The 23,339-nt window shown below is 37.5% G+C and overlaps 1 protein-coding gene across 1 annotated transcript in view; it reads left to right on the top strand.

The window, feature by feature from the left end:
- The window catches only part of CRACR2A (calcium release activated channel regulator 2A), a 36,679-nt gene that overhangs the window by 12,253 nt on the left and 1,087 nt on the right, over positions 1-23,339 (top strand). Inside the window, exons 2-16 of the mRNA XM_053464966.1 lie at positions 3,028-3,264; positions 4,974-5,085; positions 5,214-5,400; positions 9,506-9,652; positions 9,828-9,918; positions 11,910-12,005; positions 13,319-13,506; positions 13,647-13,718; positions 14,225-14,270; positions 14,860-14,951; positions 18,024-18,354; positions 19,903-20,035; positions 21,325-21,406; positions 22,385-22,499; positions 23,079-23,180. Coding sequence (XP_053320941.1) covers positions 3,070-3,264; positions 4,974-5,085; positions 5,214-5,400; positions 9,506-9,652; positions 9,828-9,918; positions 11,910-12,005; positions 13,319-13,506; positions 13,647-13,718; positions 14,225-14,270; positions 14,860-14,951; positions 18,024-18,354; positions 19,903-20,035; positions 21,325-21,406; positions 22,385-22,499; positions 23,079-23,180 — 1,989 coding nt within the window. The 5' untranslated portion in view covers positions 3,028-3,069. The remainder of the gene's footprint in view (positions 1-3,027; positions 3,265-4,973; positions 5,086-5,213; positions 5,401-9,505; positions 9,653-9,827; positions 9,919-11,909; positions 12,006-13,318; positions 13,507-13,646; positions 13,719-14,224; positions 14,271-14,859; positions 14,952-18,023; positions 18,355-19,902; positions 20,036-21,324; positions 21,407-22,384; positions 22,500-23,078; positions 23,181-23,339) is intronic.

Raw genomic sequence — 23,339 nt, 5'->3', positions numbered from 1 at the left:
AGGTATTGCATTTGTGACATGGTGACGTGACGTTTTTGGCCAATGTCAAGAGTCCTCGAGCCAGATCTTAATTGTCTTTTGAGTATGCATTTCGTCTATGTGTAGAAATATATTTAAAAGTACAATTACAAATGCTCTGTGATGTTACAATAAAACGTGAAGTATAACAAGCTCTCATTAAATTGATATAATATGTAATATATATATATATATATATTTTTTTAATTTAGCTATAGCACAAATTACTGCTGCCTTAATAAGTTGTTTTTTTTTTTTTTTGCCCCGCTTTAGTGCAGAATGCCACATTCTGGTAGGTCATTTTAGCCAAAGAATCCATGTTAAAGTACGTTGTAGGTTTTTAATATGCATTCTTTACGCCTGTCAAAAAAATAAAATAAATACCGGATTTAAATGTTTTTTTTAAATTTTTTTTTAACCCCTTAAGGACAATGGGCGGTCCCTAAACCCATTGAAAACAATGCATTTTGAGCCCGTACATGTACGGGCTTTGTCATTAAGGGGTTAAGTACAATATTACAAATTTATAATTAAGCGCCAGGATTAACTATATATATATTTTATATATGGCATTGATTATTATTATTTATTGTTTTATATAGCACCATCAGCGCTGTACAACGGGTAGACAGGACAAAACAGGTAGTATATATAATTTGACTTAAACAGAAACAAGGGCTGAGAATAAACAAGTTTATCGATTGGAGTTGTCCCAAAATCCAGGAATTTTATGGAATAGGTTTCAAGGTACAGACACCGCTGGTGGTATTTCATATAGCATTTCTCAGGGGCTGCTTAATTGTAGCGCTCTCATTGGTTGAAACATTTTCTAGCCATAACAGCAGAAAAACAAAAGGCTTCTTCGACAAGGGTTCTTGTATGTAAATCTCGTGAGGAAATAATAAAATAATGAGCCTGCCTAAATCTGTTTGCTGATGCACTAAGGCAATATTTACCCAGGAAACGCAGCACATTTCAGCGCAAACATAATAATTCGACCTCCGCCCCACCAACAAACAAAAAACAGATATCATCTTCCGGGTAACACTGATTAAAAGTCATTCCTTTGCTTAGGAGGAGTCCTCGTGAACTTTCACCATATGTTGTTATATCAACAGCACTTAGTATGTTGTTAGCGCATTACACATATTAAAAAAAGCCGTAAATGCTTTTAAACAAGATAATTGTATAAACGGAGGCTGTTAACCACTTTGGGACAGAAATATTGCATTCCTGCTCTCTTCATCTTGTAATAAACAGTATAGAGTGGGTATTCATAATGATACAGAGGTGGCTGTAAAGATAACATTAATACGGTTAAGACGCCATCCGCATACTTCAAGGAACCTGCGTATTTTATACATTAAGCTGGAGAGACTAAACGAAAAAGTGCATAATTTTAAAATTGATTTATTAAAGGTGAACCGTTACCGTCACAGCATTCACCATCGCTAAATATATTTATTATTATAACTATTTTTGCTTTATTTTGTTTGTTGATCAGTGTAATTGTTCACTGTGGCAAAACTAGCATTGCTGCTTAAGCCTACAGCCTCGTAAACCCTACCAGACCTTACCCACGGACAGATAAATAAGCAACAACCGAATTAGTGTTCATAGGGCATTAGGCTACAGCTTTATTTATAAGCCCCTTGACCAGTGAAAAATAAAATAACCCTAAAAAAACATACCGCCAGCTACCGAGCCTTAAGACCCCGTAGGAGGTTCTACACATTAACATGAACCATAAGCCTTCTTCAGGACAGGTCTCCCCAAGCCCTCTTGGACGAGAACCAGGATCACAAACTGTATTAGCGATTAGAAAAGAGAGCTGTAACCAATTAAGGAAGGGAAAGAGGGAGAGCAACGCTCACTCTCCCTTTAACCTCTTACAGCTTGCATCAATCTTCCAAAGTCTTCCAATGGAAAAGGGTGATGCTGACAAACCACTCAGGCGTAGGCCAACAGCCACCTGACCCTTCCCAACCGGTCCAGGGACCCCTTTATCTAATCAGTGTCCTGTTCCGAAGTTACCCCCCTTCTCTTCCCCCACCCTTGCAAAGGCTGCCTGAACTAATCAACAATCATCAGCAACTTAACATCAAAGAGAGATAACTTAATTAGGAGGAATAATGTCAATCATGAGAAACAATGTAGACAACAGCTTTCCTTAGTATTTTATTTAATAAATAAATGTTTAAGTATACCATACTGATCTAGACATCCTGCAGACTTAACAAAAAAAAAACATAGATCTAAGACATCTTCATCCAGCTCCATATAAAATAAAGTTTATGGTGTCTGTCCTTAGATGGGGTGGCAGACATATGACTGTATTTTGGATACTTTCTCTCATCTGTTCTTTCTTTTGTTCGGTCTTTCTCTTGTTCTTTCTCTTGGTCTTTTTTTCCCCTCTGTCTTTCTTTCTCTTGTTTGTTCTTTCGTTCGTTTTTTTTCTCTTGTTTGTTCTTTCTCTCGTTCTTTCTTCTGTTTGTTAAATAGACCCCTTTTTTAAACTTGCCTAACCTGAGACTGAGACCACATGAGAAGCAAAACCAGTAGTTTTAGAGAACACCTTCTACCAAAATGCAGCTGATTTAAAGAAATGTATTATTTCTTTAATGCTAGTTCAGATCAGTCATAGAACCCAGAAGAATGAATATTTGCCATCAATTAAATCAATTGACGAATATTTACCGTATATTGAGATTATTGTTGAAAGATGAAGGTGATAATAGAGTAATATAGATAAATTTAATAAATGATAACGTATAATGGGTGATAATCATGTATTTTATTTTGTTTATTGTCTTTCTGTATTTTTATTTGTATATTAGTTGAGTTTATTAAAGATACAGAACACGGTAGGGTTTTTCTAAAAGCCCTTTTTTTTTCTTTTTTTTTTCCGAGGCTTTCATGGCTAATTAAAGAGGTGGTTGCTAAGAGATGACAAGTGGCATCACTGTATTTCTCATGTACTTTTCTCTTTTCCTACCTTCTAACACTCAGGTTCTGGACCAACGCTCAGATAGACGGAGTAATCGTTGTACAATGGCAGCCCTTGAGAATACTTCTCTACGAGGCATCCAGACTGAAGAAGGAGAAGCAACCCCAGAAGATGACCAAAAGTGGGACACGAAGGCAGGACCCAAGCCGGGACAACATACTATGCTGGGAAAAGCACATGAGTTTTTTCAGATATGTGACATAGAAGACAAAGGCTTTATCACGCGAAGAGATATGCAGGTACCGTTGTCCGATCAACATAGACTTACCAAGTTGGCACTCAATAGAACACTTAGAGCTTAACGTATATCACAAAGAATGATGGTAATTAACAAACATCTGAAGTCTCTGCTTGAACACAGGTGACTTATTTCATAATATCACTGCCTTCTGACAAGTCATGGTTTTTAGGACCATTTTCATGCCACCTTAAGTGAGTCACTACGATAAAATCTTCCGAATGGCCAATTAAATGGTCAATATTTGATTTATTTTGATATCAAAATGTAGAATAACGATTGTCTTTTTTTTGCCGGCTAAAACAAAAGACAAACTTCAGGACTTTGTAATTAAAAGTAGATTTTTATTTAATATATTATAATACTTTTCAGTTTTTGAGGCTTGGATTGTTTAGCTAGACAGTATAAAGGATCTTTTACTTTGATATATTATTTAAACATAAATAATTTTATAACATTTTACACAAACCCATTTTATTATTTTTTTATATTTATTTATTATTATTTTATATGATTATATTTCAATGTTATTATGTAAACAGTATTTTATTGTAGAATTAATTTAATTACATTTTTTCCAACAAATAATGCCTCCAAGAGACAAATTTGCATACAATTTATTTTATCTGTAAACTGTCAATTAAATTCAAGTTATTAAGGGTCAGATTTTAATTTCTGCTGCTAAATAGTTAAATGAAAAATGTCGAAACGGCAGTGAAAATCCTTAAAAATGAATTATTTCACAGGTATTCATATGCTGTGGGAAACTACATTTTGTTTCTAAGGTTACATTAAGCAACCTTAAATTTACAGATTCCTTTATTTTATCCTCAAAATGTATCCAGGCTCGTTTGTATGTTGTGAAGGTCTTAATTTAGTATGCATTTTCTTAGGAAAACTGTGAAATACTCAAAAGACCACAATTTTTTCTCTCTTTACATAAATAGAAATTGTCTAACCATATCACAAAACAGCGAGACACAGTGGCATTTTGGAAGACAAAATGAAAGCATTGATAATGTAGAGCTCCGATTAATTAATTAATTGCAACATTCCTATTAAGAACACCAGGACCATCACCGTTACCAATGGCTAACCAAGACAGGGCCAGGGCCGGCCCGACAATAGAGCCAAGTGGGGCAACTGCTCCAGGCGGCACTTTTGAAGGGGCGACACTTTGCCGCCCCAAGCCCTTTTTTTTTTTTTTAAAGCGGGAAGAGAGAGAGAGGGGCCCCTCGCTCTGTCCTCTGCGAGCCCTCTAGCTCGGTCTCGGTGCCGGCTTGTAATGCTGAGCGCCGGAAGATGACATCATTTCTGGCGCTCAGCATTACAAGCCGGCACCGAGACCAAGCAGGGAGACTCGCCGCAGGACTGCTGAAAGGTAAGTACAAGGGGGGGGGTAGGGTAGATAATAAGGATGGAGAGAGAGGAAGGGTAGATAATGGGGGGGCGGCAGGGTAGATAATGGGGAGGGGCGGCATTTTAAACTACGCCCCAGGCGGCATTTTGTCTTGGGCCGGCCCTGGACAGGGCTTTGGTCATTTAGGCAAACATTGGACCTTCCAAGTGGTATCATCGAGACCTTGGTCCATCTGAACCAAAGTGTGATCATGTTGAGTAACTTGTGACTCTACGGATCTCTACTTTATGGATCTAAACTGGGTTTAAGTGACATATTCGATTTACCCAACGAAAAATATATTCTTTCAGAGACTTCATGGCGAGTTGCCACTTAGTTTGGAGGAACTGGAGAATGTTTTTGATACGTTGGATGCCGATGGCAATGGTTGCCTCACCTTGGAAGAATTCACTACAGGATTTAGTAAGTTTAATTTGCATTTCAGCTTTCCTGCATATTCTGTTGTTTTGTCTGAGCTTTGCAGTGTGAAGTTTGGTGGCGTAGAACAAAGGTATTTAGACGACAAAATATAGAATTTTTTCTTGTTTCAGGTCAATTTTTGTACGGAGACCAAATTTCGGCACAGAAGTTTACTTTTGGTGAGCTTGCCGAACGGATAGAATTTGAGAACGCTTATCAGACAAAATGGGAGGAAAGCGCTCAGAAAGCAGAAGATGATGAAAATACTCAGTTCTACAGCTTGATTGACAGCTTAGGGGCAAACAAAGTCTTGGAAGAGTAAGTAAATCAGACATTGGATATAATTTTTTTTTTGTTTTGTCTTTTTGAAAATACAAAGTACAAGGTTGATGTTCCTATAATGAACCACAGACTGATGACATTTTATAGGACTTTACGTGATGTGGCTACAAATATGTGTGTTTTTTAAGCGTCATTAATGTTCTGCTCAACTCTAGATGTCTCATGCCGTCTTTCCCACCCCTCCATCAACAGACCATCTACAGTGTATTTAGTATTAGTTTAATAGGTATTCTTCCAAAAATAAAAAAAGCACTCACCTTAGGGTAGAAGCTGTCCTCCTTCTCCGTGACTCAACGATTCTTGCCACTGATTGGCTACCTGAAGCAGCCAATCAGTGACAGGAAATAGCTCCAATTAAAATCAATGAGCAATGGGGGTCTATACAGTTCTGGAGCTGATTGGATGTATATCACGTGCAAAGAGGGAAGAGGGGCAAATGCAGAATCCTCCCATGCATTATTAAGGGGGGGCACCAGAATTTAAAAGGACCACCTTGCTATCATATGCATCAAAGTGCATATGATGGTTGGAGTGTTCTTTTCAGGTTTTGTTGAAGCATGAACTCCTCGGGTGCCTAGGTAGCCCCAAAAATGTAGTGTGAAGCACCGGCACCCGAGGCAAACGCCTCACGCTCCCAACACTGCACTCTGGGCAGCGCGGCGGCAGCGACGGCGGCAGCAGCAGCGGGGTGCAGAGGCATCCTGGATTTCTGTCAGTCAGGGGGGGCCAAGAGTTGCCGAGCGGTCGTTTTCAGCAACCGCTCGGCACCCCTTGGGCCCCCCTTACTGGCAGAACTCCAGGGCCCGGTCGCAGTCGCGACCCCTGCGACCCCTGCGACTCCGGTAGTTCCGCCACTGTTCATTTTAACAGGAAAAAAAATTCAATGTGATGTATTCTTTTGCAAAAAATGAATAAAATAAAACATACCTACGTTGCACCGGTGATAGCAGATGTAGCCCAGAGTAGGATCACAATTAAATACGAGACTATTATCACTTTTTATATTTGCTAAAATTCAGGGTAATTAGGATGTACTTCAAGATAATCGCACGAATCCCAAAGGCTCAATGGTTCGGGGAAACACACAATGAAACATGCCGGTTTTGTTAGGAGAAGAAATGTTCCAAACCTGCCTGATGATCTCTGTACGGAACAAATGAATTGTGGCATTGAAAACTGAGAAGAGCTGAAATTAACAACTAATTCAAATTAAGATTTTTTTTTTTTGTTTGAATTAAATGTACGGTAATTATATAAATATTCACTGTATTATATTATAAAGCTTTAGAGTGGAAATCACGAAAATCGGAATATTTGATGATGTAAAGGCTAATGAGCGCTCACTTTGATCAGCGATTACATCAGAATTAGTTGTACAAAAGTTGTACAATTATGTACAATTATGTGACTGTACACCTTACATTGTGTGCGTTGCTCCTCTAAATGGTTAACCTGTTGTGATCAATAACATATCAGCTACTATGAACAGGTCAGTGAGACCACGTTGGAGTTCAGAGACCAACTCCCAGTGTATGCCAACACCAAAAAAATAAATCATACATAGACATAATATTTATAAAACATATGTATTAAAAAGCAAATAGGACATTTCTTTTTTTTAATTAATGCATAAATTGCGATAAATTTTAGTAGATTCAGGCCAAGTTGACCTCGATTCATTTCATGGACAATGTGGTTCCTTTCACAGAGAAACCTGTTATGGTTCTGTATTTGTTTTTGAAATCCATCAATATATTTTCTTGTAAACCCTATAAAGCTTCAGGAGTGTTAGTCAGATTCTATTGTACATGGAATATCAGGGACCAAGAGAGAAAATCTACTGCGGCCCTACGCTGGGTGACCTGGTTCCTTTTACTTAAGAAAATCGGACCTTAGCTGTTTTTAAGGAAAACAACGATATTTCCAGCTGTAACATAATCACATAAGGGTTTCTAACAATCAATTAGCCTTTTAAACTTAAACTTGGATCAGAGAACACAACGTGCCATTGGAACACGGGAGTGATGGGAGTGATAAAGGGCCATTGGAACATGGGAGTGATGGGAGTGATAAAGGGCCATTGGAACACAGGGGTGATGGGAGTGATAAAGGGCCATTGGAACACAGGAGTGATGGGAGTGATAAAGGGCTATTGGAGCACAGGAGTGATGGGACTGATAAAGGGCCTCTTTCTAAGTGAACAGTAGTGTATATTTGTATACTTTGTTAAGTCCTTCCATTTGGGGGTCACAGTTAGTACCCACCTGAACTTATCTGACATTCACAAAACAAAAAAATGTTGTTTATCTAAAATTAGTAAATAATAAAAAAAAAACATGACATAAGTTCTGTTTTCATCAATTATTTTTTATCATGTTCACCAGCAATAATCTTTCATTCTTTTTTTTCCCAGTAATCCTCAATAGGTATCAACTTTTCATCGTAGGTTACTTGGCATCTTTTTTTTATCGTTTACACATTTCTGCTAATGAGACCATGCTCTTTGCCATTGATTGATGTCGTTCTAATTAGCAGAAATATCATTATAAACTGTAAATAACGAGAATGCTGTTGTGTTACTAAGAGGACCCCATGACATCAGAAGTCTAGAGTGATGTATTATAAACACACTCAATGGTTCAAGAAGATACAGTAGAGGTTGGTGGTAAAGTCAAGGGTTAACCTTGTTTATTTTTCCAGAGCCGTCTGCAATCTTCGGTATCTTAATTAATATCTTTATTAATATATTCGTACCCCTCCAATATGTAAATGTAACAAAACGTCAGAACATTGAAATTGCAGACCTGCAGCAAGAAAATAATTTCTTAAATGTCAGGCAAGGCAGAAATCTAAAATACTCCACAAATCTATCCGCGATATTTTGCAGGAGGTTTTTATAGTCAAAACAGCGGCGTAAATATTAGTCATTTTTAACTGCTTGTGAGATAGATAACTCAGTATTAAATATATCAGTAGTAAATATTCTTGGAATGGACTCAAATAGTTTAAGGTCCCGTATCAGAGAATAGACAAATCAAGTATATATATATATAATAAAAACATGTTAGAGTGTAAGTATGTATAATGTATGTTATATATTCTTGTTGCGCTGTGTACAGTAATATTGTAAGTGTCGACAAAAACCTGGTTTTATCTCATTTTGTTCCAATAAACTTCCTTTATCTGCAGATCTGGATTTGGCCATTGTTGTCAGTCATGTGACATTTTGAGTGACTTTCCCCGCTCAAACACCACACTGAGCAGATGCTTTATGGCAATGCTAATGAAGTCTGTTCCTCCATAGACTTTCATTAGTCTCAAGGTCAGAGTGTCAGGCTCGACGATTAAGACCGAGCCATTCTATTGTTTACCACATACAGTGTGATAAAGAGTCAGGGTGTTTGTCTAGTAGATTGGGCCAAGATAACAGAGCAACAACACATACAAATGGCTCATATTCAGCTGTCTGAAAACTAGCCTCCACAGAGGGTTTATATATTAAACGAATGAAAGCTGAGACCTTTATTAGCTAACTGTAGTATAATAGAATGAAGCTTTTGAAACTATCTAGGTCTCTTCTTCAGGTATATGATAATCTATGATATAGGCATCATATGGCTGAAGAAGAGACCAATATAGCCTGGGTATCAAATTTGCTCTCATAGTGCCGGCATATGACATCATATTCCAGTGCTCTGCAATGACGATGGTGGCCGTGAAGGGGTCCCTGGGTGAGGCCTAGGGGAACACCCAAGATTCATACGCTCTTGTAGACAGATACCAGAAACCTTGGTCTCAATCCCATTGGAAACCATTGTCTATTAGCTTGGCCTAGCTCACCCACCCAGGTCCCTAAATCGGACCCTTTTTATTCTTACCAAAAAAACTTGACTGATCTGCTACCAAAAAATGGAAAACAAAAATTAAAATGTATGTACTTGCTAGTTTTTAATCTTATTAATACCGTTGAATGCCGATGTTTTCATTGCAGTATAGACTATAGAATCAACAGTGTGAAGGAAATGAACTTTTCATGGAAATTCAATCACATTAACCCATTCATAATTTGTGCTTTTTTCAGTGAAATTCACATTAAAAAATTATGGATGGAACTGAAAAAAGACGAACCTCACCTGCTTACGAGTTTTGAAGAATTCTTATTCCGAATTTTTTCCCAACTCCACGAAGCGAATGAAGAGAAGCATGAAATGGAAAACGCTCTCAAGAAGTCGGTTGGATTAATTGCTCTGTGCATTAAAATGATGTTAAATCAATCGATAGATGATACAAAAATCTCTATAGATTGTGTTATCGATTTTTTTTGTCAGTACATTTCATGATGAAATGGCCTAGAGGTGCAAAACAGTAGAAGACCTCACTGAAATCTTTATTTTTTGAAATAGGAAGATAGCGACGTACGATGTCGAAATACAGAACTTATATGAGGAGATGGAGCAGCAAATAAAGTCAGAAAAGGAACAGTTCCTGCTAAAAGTAAGTGTTTTTTCTTCTAAAAGCAGAATTATTTTATAGTTTTTATCACAATTACTACCCTGCTACCTTCCTACCTGACCGCCATCTCTCCGACCAGGAAAATGAGAGAAAGTTCCTCAGTTTCGGTAAAAGATACAAAAATGTGAAAAAGTACCAATAAGATAGGGTAAGGGCTGAGACAGATGGTGCAAAAAAAATGGAAGATGAGCTTCAGAACGTGAGTAGGAGGAAGTCATCCAATTGGTTTTTGGGAATTTGGACCATGATGGACCCATTGAAGAGTGGTCCAAATTCCCAAAAACCAATTGTGATTACAGTGTGATGTAATATTGCTATTGGTGATGACAACGTTTATCAGCCATGTAATTTAGATGGCGCTAGCAGGCTAGGCCTCGACGCAGAACCCTAGGAAGAAGTCCGATTTCTAATGCTGGTCTTCAGTGGAAGATGGAGTAGAAACCAAGCACTAATTGGAACCTCAAACAACATGGAAGACTCATATTTGTTCTTAACTTATTTGTTTAAATAATTCTTATCATACTAAGTAAAATTTGCAGTTCTTCATTATTAATCCAAACCAAATAAAGCCAAATTTATTAAAAAAAAAAAAAAATCCAACATACTTACAAGCATTCATTAAAATTTTTGCTATTATTAATTTGACAATCTTTATGATAATGGTGAATATATACACGGCACGGAACTGTAATAGGTTTATTTTTGTACATATTGCATTATAGTTTTAGAGAAACTGGAGAAAAAAATCTGTAGGTTTTTTTTTTTTCATTAGAAACAAAAATCTATATTACATAAACAAAATTACTGTCTAATGCATCTGAACAAAAGCATGTGGGCGAAGATTAATTGTGCACCTTTACTTTTTTATCATCCAGGAAATGCTCCTTAATTGAGTCTTTGTAACAGAAATAAACTCCAAATGTCTAACTCTCAGAAAATCCAGCTCTTAACCCCTTAATGACAAAGCCCGTACAGGTACGGGCTCAAATTGCATTGTTTTCCATGGGTTTTGGGGCTGCCCATTGTCCTTAAGGGGTTAAAAACAGCAATGTTTTTGTGTGGCAGGCTTGAAAGGCTTTTAGTGGCGGTTAAGGACGCACAATGGAACAGCCTCTTTAATACTGTGTATGTAGGAGTTAATGGGTTGATCGGCCACTGCTTTAATTACATTATTGTTTGAAACATATGGGAATATAGATCAAATGTATATCCTACACAGAAGGACCATACGTACCTTGTTTGCGACTCGCCAACAAGATCTTATTTAGATTTCATAAGATTTAATGTTGAACAAAATAGGAGCCTTCACACAGTCCTGAAGAACCTGTGGTTATTCATCATGGTTGTCCCATGCATGGGCAGGGGTTCAAGTAGATACTTGGTGCAGTGTAGGTCATGAATGGTTATATCTAAGTAGAGAGTCAGGAAAACGTGACGGTGAGTGGGTGGAAACGCAAGCACAACAATGATAATCTGCAATTTCTGGAAATCTTTATTTATTTGCTAATTCTGAAGTTTGTAAGTGAGGCTTCTGGAGAGCTGCAGTTTTGACTCATTGGGAACCTCACACCAACCCCATGAATTTCTCCCCATGAAGTCCTGACCTGGACCTTCAAAATCCGGAGTCACTGATGTTTGTCTCCTTTGGTCCAAATAAAATAAAATGAGACAACTCAGTGAATTCACGTGTTCATTCCACCACGTGGCAAAGTTTCGATCCAACTTCAGGATCTTTTTCAAGCCATAAAAGTTTTTTGGTCCAAGTAGGTTTCTGAGTAACACATCTTTCTACAGTAGTGTAACAAGATAATTGACAGACATCAAAAACCACTAAAAATATATATTTTTTATGTTTGCCTGTAACCTGTATTACATTTTTTTAGCTAAAGAGTGCAATTAAATTTTTTAACATTTTCAACATAAAAACTATAATTATCTTTTTGTATTTTTTTTCCTCGTTGTGTTTCTTGTAGGACACAGAAAGGTATCAATCACGCAGCCAGGACCTGGAGCAAAAACTCGCATCGAAAGAACAAGAATTAGAACAAATCTTCAACAAGCAGAAGAGGGTATATTTTTATTTACTGTTCTTTTACGGCTGCTTTGATGTATCTCCATAATCTATTTGTTGCCTTTGAGTGGTTATGTTCCGGTTTTTCCCCCATAACTGGTTGTATTATTTATCTCAGAGGCATTAAGTATTCTTGACAAATCTCTTTGATGTATCGGAGAAAGACGCTAGGAATATAAAGTGTATCGCTACAATTTTTTCGATGTTTATGCAAATGCAGCTGTTCTTTTTTTAAATAGTGTTCTTTGATAAGATGGCATTTTAAAGCTCGGTGCAATAAAGCAGCTCCAGCAATTAGGGACTATTACATAATTTCATAAAATTGGCTCAATGTGGGTTTTTTCTTGCATGCACTTAATTTATGATGGCCTATTAGTGAACAGAACAAAATAATTAGGGGTTGTTATTTTACCAAAAAGTCATACTTAGGTTATTTATTCACCAGCTACTTTCCAAACAAAAAGTCCAAAAAAGAGGCCAATCGAATTCATACATATACTACTTTGAATCATGTGAAAAAAGTACACTCTCTTTGAATTCTATGGTTTTAAATATTAGGGCATAATAACAATCATCTGTTCCTTAGCAGGTCTAAAAATTAGGTAAATACGACCTCAGATGACATATCACACCGTGTCATGGTTTATTCAACAAAAATAAAGCCAAAATGGAGAAGCCATGTGTGAAAAACTAAGTACACCTTATGATTCAATAGCTTATAGAACCGCCTTTAGCAGCAAGTAACCATTTTCTTTATGACTTTATCAATTTCTCACATCATTTTGGAGGAATTTTGATCTTTACAACATGCTTCGGTTCATTGAAATTTGAGGGTATTTGTTTATGCACCGCTCTCTTAAGGTCCCGCCACAGCATATTATTCGAGTTGAAGTCTGGACTTTCACTGGGCCATTCACTTGATTCTTTTTCAGCCATTCTGTTGTAGACTTGCTGGTGTTCTTGGCATCATTTATGATTTTTGGGCAGATTTTCCAATTATATAACAGTTTTTTAAGGGCAATGTTATTTTGAATGAAAGTGTTCCTTTAAGTACTGTCATGGCATAGAAATATTTACAGATACATGTATGTATTTAAAAAAATAAAGAAAATTGTTAAATATAAAAGAATTGTAAATTGTTTCCACTCTTGTAGAGTGAATGAAAAATCAGCTTTTTCCTTATTCCAAAAATCATAAAATCAGTTGAAAAAAATCATAAAATCATAAAAAAGTTGCAAAGATATCTTTCATATAAAGATGTTCTATTGGTAACCAATTTCTTAAACGTAGATATCAATGACTGTTTTGCAGCTGGAGACCCAATGCATGGAACTGAATAACGATAAGCATGAAACAAAAGCAGAAAACGAAAAGTTGAAGTTTACCAATAAGGAGATGAGAAGAGAGCTCGAGAGAACGTCTCAAGAGTTATTAACGGCGCAGAGACAGCTGAAGTTCCTGCAGGAGGAAGCCTCCCAGCTGCACGAAGAGAGAGAAATGTATATCAGTTATCTATAGTAAATATCATAATTAATAATTACCACTGACGTTACCATTTTGTACATTTCCAGAGGTATACACAGTATAATAAAATAAATAGACACTGTAGTATTGCTAATATTTTTCCTTTTTTTCCCAGGGAAGTATACCGGGTGACAGAGAGCTTGCAGCGTGAACGGATGGCTCTGTTGAAACAGCTTGATCTGTTAAGGTAACTATATGGTTTAGTAAATGTATATAAAACTAGAATATAAAAGCCAAGTGCGGGGGTTGGCTACAGTAAGTCCATGTTGATTGTGAGACCTTAAAGTGGATGACAAGGTTCTATGGCAAAGAAAATCTATGGAGGAGAGAAGCTCTAGCTCTTCCTACCACCACTTTGACCATTCACCCAACCCAACTCACATGACCTAGAGTGCGACATCTTCCTTTATATTCATTGGGTTTTTTTTGGCTATGTGTTTTGTTTTCGGCAAATCTGGGGCAGATCTGGTGCTGCAATATGCTGGATATGCCCCGCTTCATGGTGCGTGAGCATGAAAGTATAACCACACGTATCCAGCAACATACGCACAAAACTTCCCATAAACACACGTTATAGATTTGGGAACTGGCACCTCTGTGCTCGATGTATTGGTTTGTTTCCAATTTTCTAATAACCTGAAGATATTGAAATTGATGTTGCTTTTAAATAACTCATCCAAATTGACTGTTTAGGGAAATGAATAAACACCTGCGAGATGAACGTGACAGTTTTTTGCAGGTAAAATATTTTCATTATCTTTATTTGAATAGTAATTCAGACACCAAATATCAGAGCCTTAAGCACAAGTTCTTTTCGTGAATGGCTTGGTCTTTAGAAGGACATGCGTAGGCTCGGTAAACGTACAGAGACATAATTGTTCTTTTAAGCTATTTTAATAACATTTGATCTGCCATTACATGTGCTTTGTGCTTAGAGCGTAACTTTTTCCAGCATGCGACTGACCTCAGCTCGCTGATTCCCGCACCGTTCTGTATCATTTCATATCCCGTTGTTGAAGTGGAGCAGAAATCAGGAGTGAGAATTTAGTTTTATTTAGCATTACTGGTTATTCTTCATTCTTATAATAAGTTTAATGTTTTATCAGTTTATTTCAATATTTTTCTATAGATAAAAAGTTAGTTTTAATAAACCTTTTTTTTTTATACCCAAAGTTACCATGGCCACAGTTCCAATTAAAAAATGTACTTAATATTAATATGTATTGTATTGTATTTGTTTATGGTTCTTACAATTTGTACCAGGAAATTTGACAAAACAACGATACTAATAACTATGACAACCGTATATTTATGTGTGTTTTTTAAAGAAATCCAAGGGAAACATCACATCAACGCTGCGGAATCAGAGATCAGGATCCATAGTTGGCAAATATTTTGACAGGAAGCAGTCAGTAAAAAGGTGACTAACATACAGCTGAAAATAAAGATTTGTAATGTTTTTTTTTAAATAAATAAATTTGTCATGTATAAAATTTCTTGCTGTGTAAAATTTGCAGCTTTTTAATCTAAATTTATGTTTTTACCAAACCAAGTGGCACTATGAAAAACAAAAATACAGTATCATATGTTATACATTTCTGTTTCATGGTTTGGTTATAAAAGCACCAAGGCTCAAGATCCCTTCTGACTAACTGCTTAATATTATTAACAAAAAATTAGGTAAGATCTTTTTTCTAGCTTTATACCCAAACATTAAAGCTTGTGGAAAACAGCACAGTGTGAATGGGCAGTTTTGTGTAAGGGCAGTGTATGTGTATATGTGTGTGTATGGGCAGGTGTGTGTATAGGCAGGTGCGTGTATGCCAATATATGTGTGTAAATGGGCAAGTATGTGTAAAGGCAGTGTGTGTGGCCAGCAATGTGTAATGTGTATGCAGTGTATGTGTTTATGCGTGTTAATGGGCAGGTGTGTGTAAAGGCAGTGTGTATGGGCAGGTGTGTGTAATGGTGGTGTATGTGTATAAGTGTGTTTATGGGCAGGTGTGTGTAAAGGCAGCGTGTATGGGCAGTGTATGTGTATATGTGTGTTTATGAGCAGGTGTGTGTAAAGGCAGCATGTATGGGCAGTGTATGTGTATATGTGTGTTTATGGACAAGTGTGTGTAAGGGCAGTGTAAATAAAATAGCCTCTGTAAAAATAGTTGGGGGGCACAATTTTCCATCCTTGCCTCGTGCGCAAAAGAAGCCAGCTACGGCTCTGGGACAGTGCATGGACTAATGTTTGCCTAATGTTGCATCACAGGAACTAGGTTTATCCTGGAAAGAATGAGGTTTTACATAAAAATTTGTGAGCGATAGACGAGGAGTAGAAGCTGGAGCCAGGCTAGCCTTAACTGTCCTTCGGGATTTTGGTTCACGCACCTAACCACAACCTTTCCCCCTAAGTTACTGATTGTTGTTGATTGGTTCAGGCAACTTTTGTAAGAGTTGATGAGAAGGACAGGAACATTGATGGGATACTGCTGGCCCTGCCACATGTCGCCATTGATCTCAGCTTCCATGAGTTGACCCTTTCAACTAATATGTTCCATACAATCTCTTAAACAAAAGCTACTAATTGAATGAATCAATTTGCTTCTCATGATGGCACTTCCCCTTTAAATGTAAGCAGATTATCATAGTTACATATTGTCCCCAACAAGAAAAAAAAATAAAACGATAAACTTTTCATTGGTGCCGACACAAATATACAAATATACCTAAATTAATGTAAAGGCTTCATAATTGCTCTCTCTAAGGGGATGATTAATGACAACCTTGTTTAAAATGTTAAAGAATATCTAATTTTAGGAATTGCTAAATTAAACTGAATGGATTTTCAAGTGCTGGGTATTTTATTTTTTTTAACCATACGTTCTCAGAACAGTTAATTAATTGCTAATTGGAAATACATCTCCAGGGACGCTCTCAATTATTACTACCTTCCAGAAATAATTGAATTCGTTAGATAAAAGCCAGAAAAGGCACGAAGTGATGAGAACACTTCAGTTACCCAGAACATGTAACATGATGTATTATAAATATTTCAAGGGGGTTTACTGAAATGTTCAAGTGCTAATGAGGTCAAGAGGATGTCAACATGCTCCTAAATTTCTTCTTAAAAACACCAGTTTAGACTCTGGGATTTATTAATCTAATAATAACTACCATATGGAAATGTTTCACGGTTAAGAAAATGATTATGCAAACCGTATATAACTTACGTTACTGCAGATCACTTCCTTCCAGGCATTCCTGGGAACTTTCCGAGTTTGGCCTGGAGACGTTCTCCAGTTATCCAGGTCGACACCTGAATCCTCCGGTTTATGGGATCAGGGTCCTGAAACGCCCCCACACCCCACCCATTTCCCCTTTAAATGCGGGTGTTTCCCGCGATATATGACGGCAGCGGGAACACCCACTGATGCCAGCAGGACCGCCCACTGACATCAGTCCTGGCCACATCCCTCAAGGGTTGGCTGCGGGTAGCCAGAGCCCACAAGTTCCCGGGAAGTTTCTGCTCTCTGATTATATGGGCGCCACTGTGTCCAAATCCACCGACAGATTCTCACTTCTGCCAGTGCCCAGAATCAAAAAAAAATGAGAAATTATTATTTTTACATAATTCAAGAATTATTTATGGGAAGGGTTTGGGCTTTGAGTTTGACCAATATTAGGATTGATGTTTTTAACGCTGTGTTACGTTACAAAAGTATGACATTTACCAGCATATGCAGAGCCAGACTTGGGATAACATGGTGGACTTGGCACTTTAAGGCCAGTGGCCAAGAGCATCCATTTTTATGCCCATGTAACATGCGGCATATCCATCCGAATCCAAAATGTTAGTCATTGGATACGTCTCTTGAACTTCGTTTGTGTTTATGGATCTATGTCCTTAATATTTCCATTTTTCCGACTGTTTGATTCATTTTTTTTGTTATGGCACTACTGGAAACCACCAATGCAGACGCATTTCATCATAACCCAACCTAAGACCACATCTCTGTACAAGTGGCAGTAGAAGGAGGCAGAAAAGATCACAACACCTAATACATTTAGAGCACAAAGCATTTCACCATAGTTTGTGAATTTTGAATGAACGGAGCCAAACAAAATGGGTATAAATGTAACTGTGAACATTCTGAGCAAAGTGCTTCTGAGACTCAATCAATAAACCGGAATAAAGGAATAAACCGTTCTAATTCTGGACTTTGTTTAAACCCTGACACATCAGAACTTAAAATATCATTATTCACCGCATATCAAGATAGGATTTCATCTATTACAAAAAGCACCATTTTGGAGGCTCATGTATAATGAATTCAGCGTAGAATAGAAGGTAGTTTCATGATCACAGTGGGTGAATTATGAGGTTATTCTTAAATAGCAATTCTAGCACAACATCTATCACCATAGAACCCATTGAATGTTTCTCATCAGAAGTTCTCTTATTGAAATTAATATTTTTGTCTTTTTTTTGTCCCTACAGCCAGTCATCTGAGGAGGATGAAGTATTTTCCAAAAAAAGTCCTGTTGGTGTAAATGGGTGTCTATCATCTACTACTGAAAATGACAGTGTAGAGGTCAGACAGAATGCAAATCAACATCTACAAAGGATAATATCAATTGAGGAAGATCCTCTCCCTCAGCTTCTTGAAAGCCATCTTGAAAGACCATTACATGACTGGAGAGAAGACAACGAACTTGAACAAAATGCCCCGGATGTATCTGAAAACATCACAAAGGAAGTTGGACTTTCTAGTGAAGAGGTTCCGTCTTCTCCAAGGGGACAACCGGTGGGAAAGGAGACATTACCAAACGTAAGATGTAATATTTAAAAAGCATCATCATACTTGAAAGATATGCAGAACTTGTTCATTTGTGCAGTAGACATTTTCTAGAAGAGCGGTCTGACTTTTCGGTAACCAAGGAATTCTAGTTTTATTTTTTTCTGTCAAGAACTTAAAATACTATTTTTTTTCTAAGGGCCCCCTGGTGATAAGTGTTTCCTGGCAGATATCATACACTTTGTACTGCAGTCTTGGACTCTAAGGATAAATGGCCAGATTCTAAGATTGCACAATCTGTAGCATCTTTAACCTTCCTTACCCTTACTGTAGAAGAAGCTGCTGCTCCAGATCAGCAGTGCCCCTCCAGCTTCATAGTCTGTGTTTCCCACATTATTATCATTATTATTTTATTACAGGAGAATGCAATGGAACATTAAAGGGTTAATATTAGGAAGAATCCCAGGGTGAACTTATTTAGACATTTCCCAGGTATAGTAATATCCATATTTAATTTTTTAAGAAGGCAGGCTACCAGCAACTGGGGGGGGGGAAATAAAAACAAACACCTATTTTAATAATAATTTATAAAACCTCATTAAAATGTTATAGGCCAGCATGCAAATCTGGAAAAATGTTCGATTGCATAGAATTCCAGATGCCAGAAAACGGTTCTTCGTCTGGAAGCGCAGCTTCCAAATTACTCTTGGACCAAGAAACTCGACAGAATTAATCAAATATTAAATAATCCCATTACATGCACATTTTACTAATTAGTTCACAAAGTCCCATCATATTCTGGCTAATTTGAATGGCTTTGGGTCTCTTATAGGCTGTACAGTACAATAAATTATCTTTATTGAGAAATAGTGTAGTTGGGAAATCATTTCTCATTGTCGCCCATAATTTTATTTTTATAACCTATTTGTAAAATCGTATGAAATAAGCTATTAAGGGAGAAATAATTGTAATTGTGTCCCAAAATCCATGTTACTGTACACACCCTAGTGGCAACATGCGTAATTGCAAGTAAAACATATGTTGTATTTAAAATACAATATATTGTATTGGACAAAATGTTGTATTCAAAATATTTAAATCAGAGCAGCCCATAGGGTATTCCTCCCTTCCCCCGTTGCTACCCCTCCTCTGATTGATATTGAGAATTATAGATATAGGACATCATATGATGATGATGATGATGATGATGATGACATTGAGGTGGACATACAATGAGCCATAGCTTTAATAAAATACAAATATTTAAAGCACCTCAACTGAAATCCTCAACAAGGTCTTCAAGATTCCTAAAGAGTCTTTTGGCAAACGCTAGATGTGCATTCTTGCTCTTTACTTTAGTAAAAGTAATTTGCATATTTTGAATTTAAAAACCCCACACCTTGTTCCACACCTGGTCCAGTAGATCCTAGGATGGGCACTGTTTCACACATGCATAAAATAGTAGTGAGGACCCAAAGAGAAGGGAGCCTGGCACAGCTAACTCAACATAACGCTATGGAAATCAATGCTCATCCTTTTATGTCGCCGCTTCCAGATAACCCTGAAACATTTTGTTTAAAGGAGGAACGGGTGTACTCGCCTCCGGATCGGGTTTTCAAAATCGTGATGGTTGGCAACTCGAGCGTTGGAAAGACGTCATTTCTTAGAAGGTTTTGTGAAGACACCTTTTCTCCTGGGACTTCAGCAACTGTAGGTAAGAATTGCAATCTCTCTATTTATAAAAAAATATATATATATCTGGGAAAAAAGTTTGAAATAGAATCTCAAACTTGAAAACCAGGCACATGGTGATCTAGTTGTGATATGTGGAATTATAACTTAAATATTGTAGGATAAAAGGTTTATATCAGAGACTATTCTTATCTCATTAACCTCCAGATACATTTTAATGGTCAACTTCAGATGCGTACAAAATAGTCCGACATTGAAAAAGGACATTATAAGTAAACAATAAAGATCACAGTGTATGTGAAGGTGAGGGTTTGCACCTACTGGCCCGGGGGGCTACACGCTCACACATTCCCTCTCCCGCTAACACACTTAGTCTGGATAAACACCGGGTGCTGTATCTCTTCACCCCCTCTGTCACTGCTTACCTCCCACCTGTGAAATGTTGCTGAATCTTGAGGAGACAAGCATCAAGAGAGGGGGCTCCAATCTTATTGAGGATCCACTCGAGAAAGTATTAATTGTTGGAATATACTCATGGCAGCCCTTACCCATCTTGTCACTCCAATAACATAATATATAGAGCTGTCCTGGTCCATGCACTTGAGTCGTCCTCCAATGTCACCCTACACGGGTAAAGTATAGAGGAAAGTTAATAGGACTTTTGCTTGGTTTATCTCAAATTGCTACATCAGCTGTGCTTACCCCTGCAAAAGCTCTTTAGTTTATTCACTAATGTAGGAGGTAACAGGGAAGTTGTGGTCTTAGCTCCCCTTATTCACTATGCATTAGAAAGAGTCATCGCTGGCACATTTGCCTGTAAGAATGGTTGAGTTGGCCCTGCATAATGTATGGTTCAACCAGTAAGAAATAAATAAATATGCCTTATGGGTTTGTTCCTCAATGCAAATCCAGTGAGTTAAAAGACCAACTCCCTCTCTATTGATGTTGTATGCACCCATAGTGTCCTTCACGGGATACATTGGCAAAGATATATGCTCTTCCTTGACTTCATGGCACAAACAAGCTCTACTATTGCCCCAGTGGTGCATGTTGTGCACAACATCAACATCAAAATACAGATACCGTTTTATAAACCACGCTGAAATACAGGTTTTCTTACCTGGCAGCCATCAATTCCACCTCCCTCGTAAAATGCACATATATAATATCTATATTATTTTATTTAGAACATATGTCCACATCACAAACACAGTCCAATCTGTCAGTTGCTTGGCCACTGACCTATGTATTTATTAATTGTTTTTTGTTTTGTGTTTTAAGACCAATTTGTTATTTCTGTTTGTCTTGCAGGTATTGACTATAGTGTGAAGACGGTAACAGTGGATAATTCTCAAGTCGCGCTGCAACTCTGGGACACAGCTGGACAAGAAAGGTCTTTAATTAAATTCTATTTCATTTGGATTATTGTGTTTAATGACAATCTGTAATGAAGCGTTATAAATGATTTTGTATGTACTGTATTTGGACTTCATGGAAAATTGATTTGCTCATGTTTGTATGATTACTATAGAATCTATCTATCTATCTATCTATCTATCTATCTATCTATCTATCTATCTATCTATCGTTCTATCGTTCTAGATTTCATAAGTTAATATAAGATATTGTGAACTCTTAGGAGTCTTTCCACAATGCTTTGAATGTCAAGTTGACAGTGTGGTCTAGTTGGTTGGGTCATCTCGACATTGGTTAAAACCAACCAAGGTGCCTGTTTACTGAATAAAAATGTATCGGTCAACTTAACCAAAGGATAACTCAACTTAACTGCCAACTCGCAGCTGCTATGGCTAGTAGAACTTGACCGAGAACGCCTCTAAACCCAGCAGGGCTCATCGACTTGGCAGAGCTATGTGATGACTTGATTGGCAGACTAACATGACAGACCACTGACTCAATCAACCAAAACGACCAGCAGACATGACGGTCCACTCAACGGCAGTCAAGTTCAGTCTGACAGCTATTCAGTATAGTTCCATTGAGTCAAGACAGCCTCAAAAGTAATATGGTGGCAACACATAATCAGTCAGACTTGACGCCGCTCAGCTCAACAGAACCTTTTATGAGAAGATAAGTTGCTGTTTGAGTTGTCTTTAGTCAAGTTCTGTTTTAGTGTTACAGTAAGTTCTTTAACCTCTTAAACTCTGTTTAACTGACCTGTTCTAATTTTATCATAAGCCAAATGATATGCAGGGTTTGTTTTTCATTCAAGCATTAACATTATGTGTTCGTATGTCTCCCGATACAATACAAGACATTTTGCACAATAAAGGCTGCCTTCATAGACCATACTCAACTGGAAAATCAGTATTTATTACAGGACGATGAAATACGTATACTTGGTGTTTTTTAGGTACCGCAGCATAACCAAACAGTTCTTTAGGAAAGCAGACGGGGTCATTGTAATGTATGATATCACATCCAAGGACTCGTTTACTGCGGTACGGCAATGGCTGAGCAGTGTGGAGGTAAGAAAATGTTTCCTCTAAATGGCTATAAATATAATCGGCTCAATTTCAGTTTATGTTGAGGCAATTATTTACTTTTCTGGATCGTTCCAGGTTATTTTAAGGGAGTGCGTCCACAGGTAAGGGCAAGTTGGTGGGACTTGCCCCAGAGGAGATTGGTGTTCACCTATATTTAGGCTTTTAGGAGAGGAACCGGTTGACTGGTTTATCTGAGAAGAACAAAGACCGTGGGAGAAAGAGTTCTAGGTTGGTTGGGGTGGAAAGGACGTTCTAGAAAGTGGATATAAAATTAGTGGGATAAATCAGAATGAATAAAGGACAGCGCAAAATTGTAGAATAGGATTATAATGAGAGAAAATTATAATCACGGAACAGGAGGGCCGGGGCAAAAGAACAAGAGATAAATAAAACGAGGCAGAAGAGACTGAGGAGAGGGACAAGGCGGAATACAAAAAGTCGTACTGTGGATCTGGTAATACAGATTTTTCTGCTTATTTCTACAGAAGAATTATTGGTTGGCAGCATGGTTTTTGGAAAGATTTGTCACCTATTCAAGTGGATTTCTATTCTATTTTGCAGGAAGCTGCTGGAGAAAACATACCAATACTGCTCTTAGGTAACAAAGTAGATATTGAAAAAGAACGAGAAGTCCCTTGCGGCTTAGGAGAACATTTAGCTAAGGTACAGTATGCCATAGCCGGATACATATATACTGTTTGCCAATGAGACGCATGATCCAGCGACATTATTCTTTAGGAAAAAAGGATCTAGAAAGGGACTTGGGTGGGAAAGAGGTACCTCCATGTAACATTCGACTCCGCAAGCTAACAAATCTATCAA

This window comes from Spea bombifrons, chromosome 4 (genome assembly GCF_027358695.1).
Source record: "Spea bombifrons isolate aSpeBom1 chromosome 4, aSpeBom1.2.pri, whole genome shotgun sequence".
Lineage (NCBI taxonomy): Eukaryota > Metazoa > Chordata > Amphibia > Anura > Pelobatidae > Spea > Spea bombifrons.
This window is presented reverse-complemented; position numbering and strand designations above follow the sequence as displayed.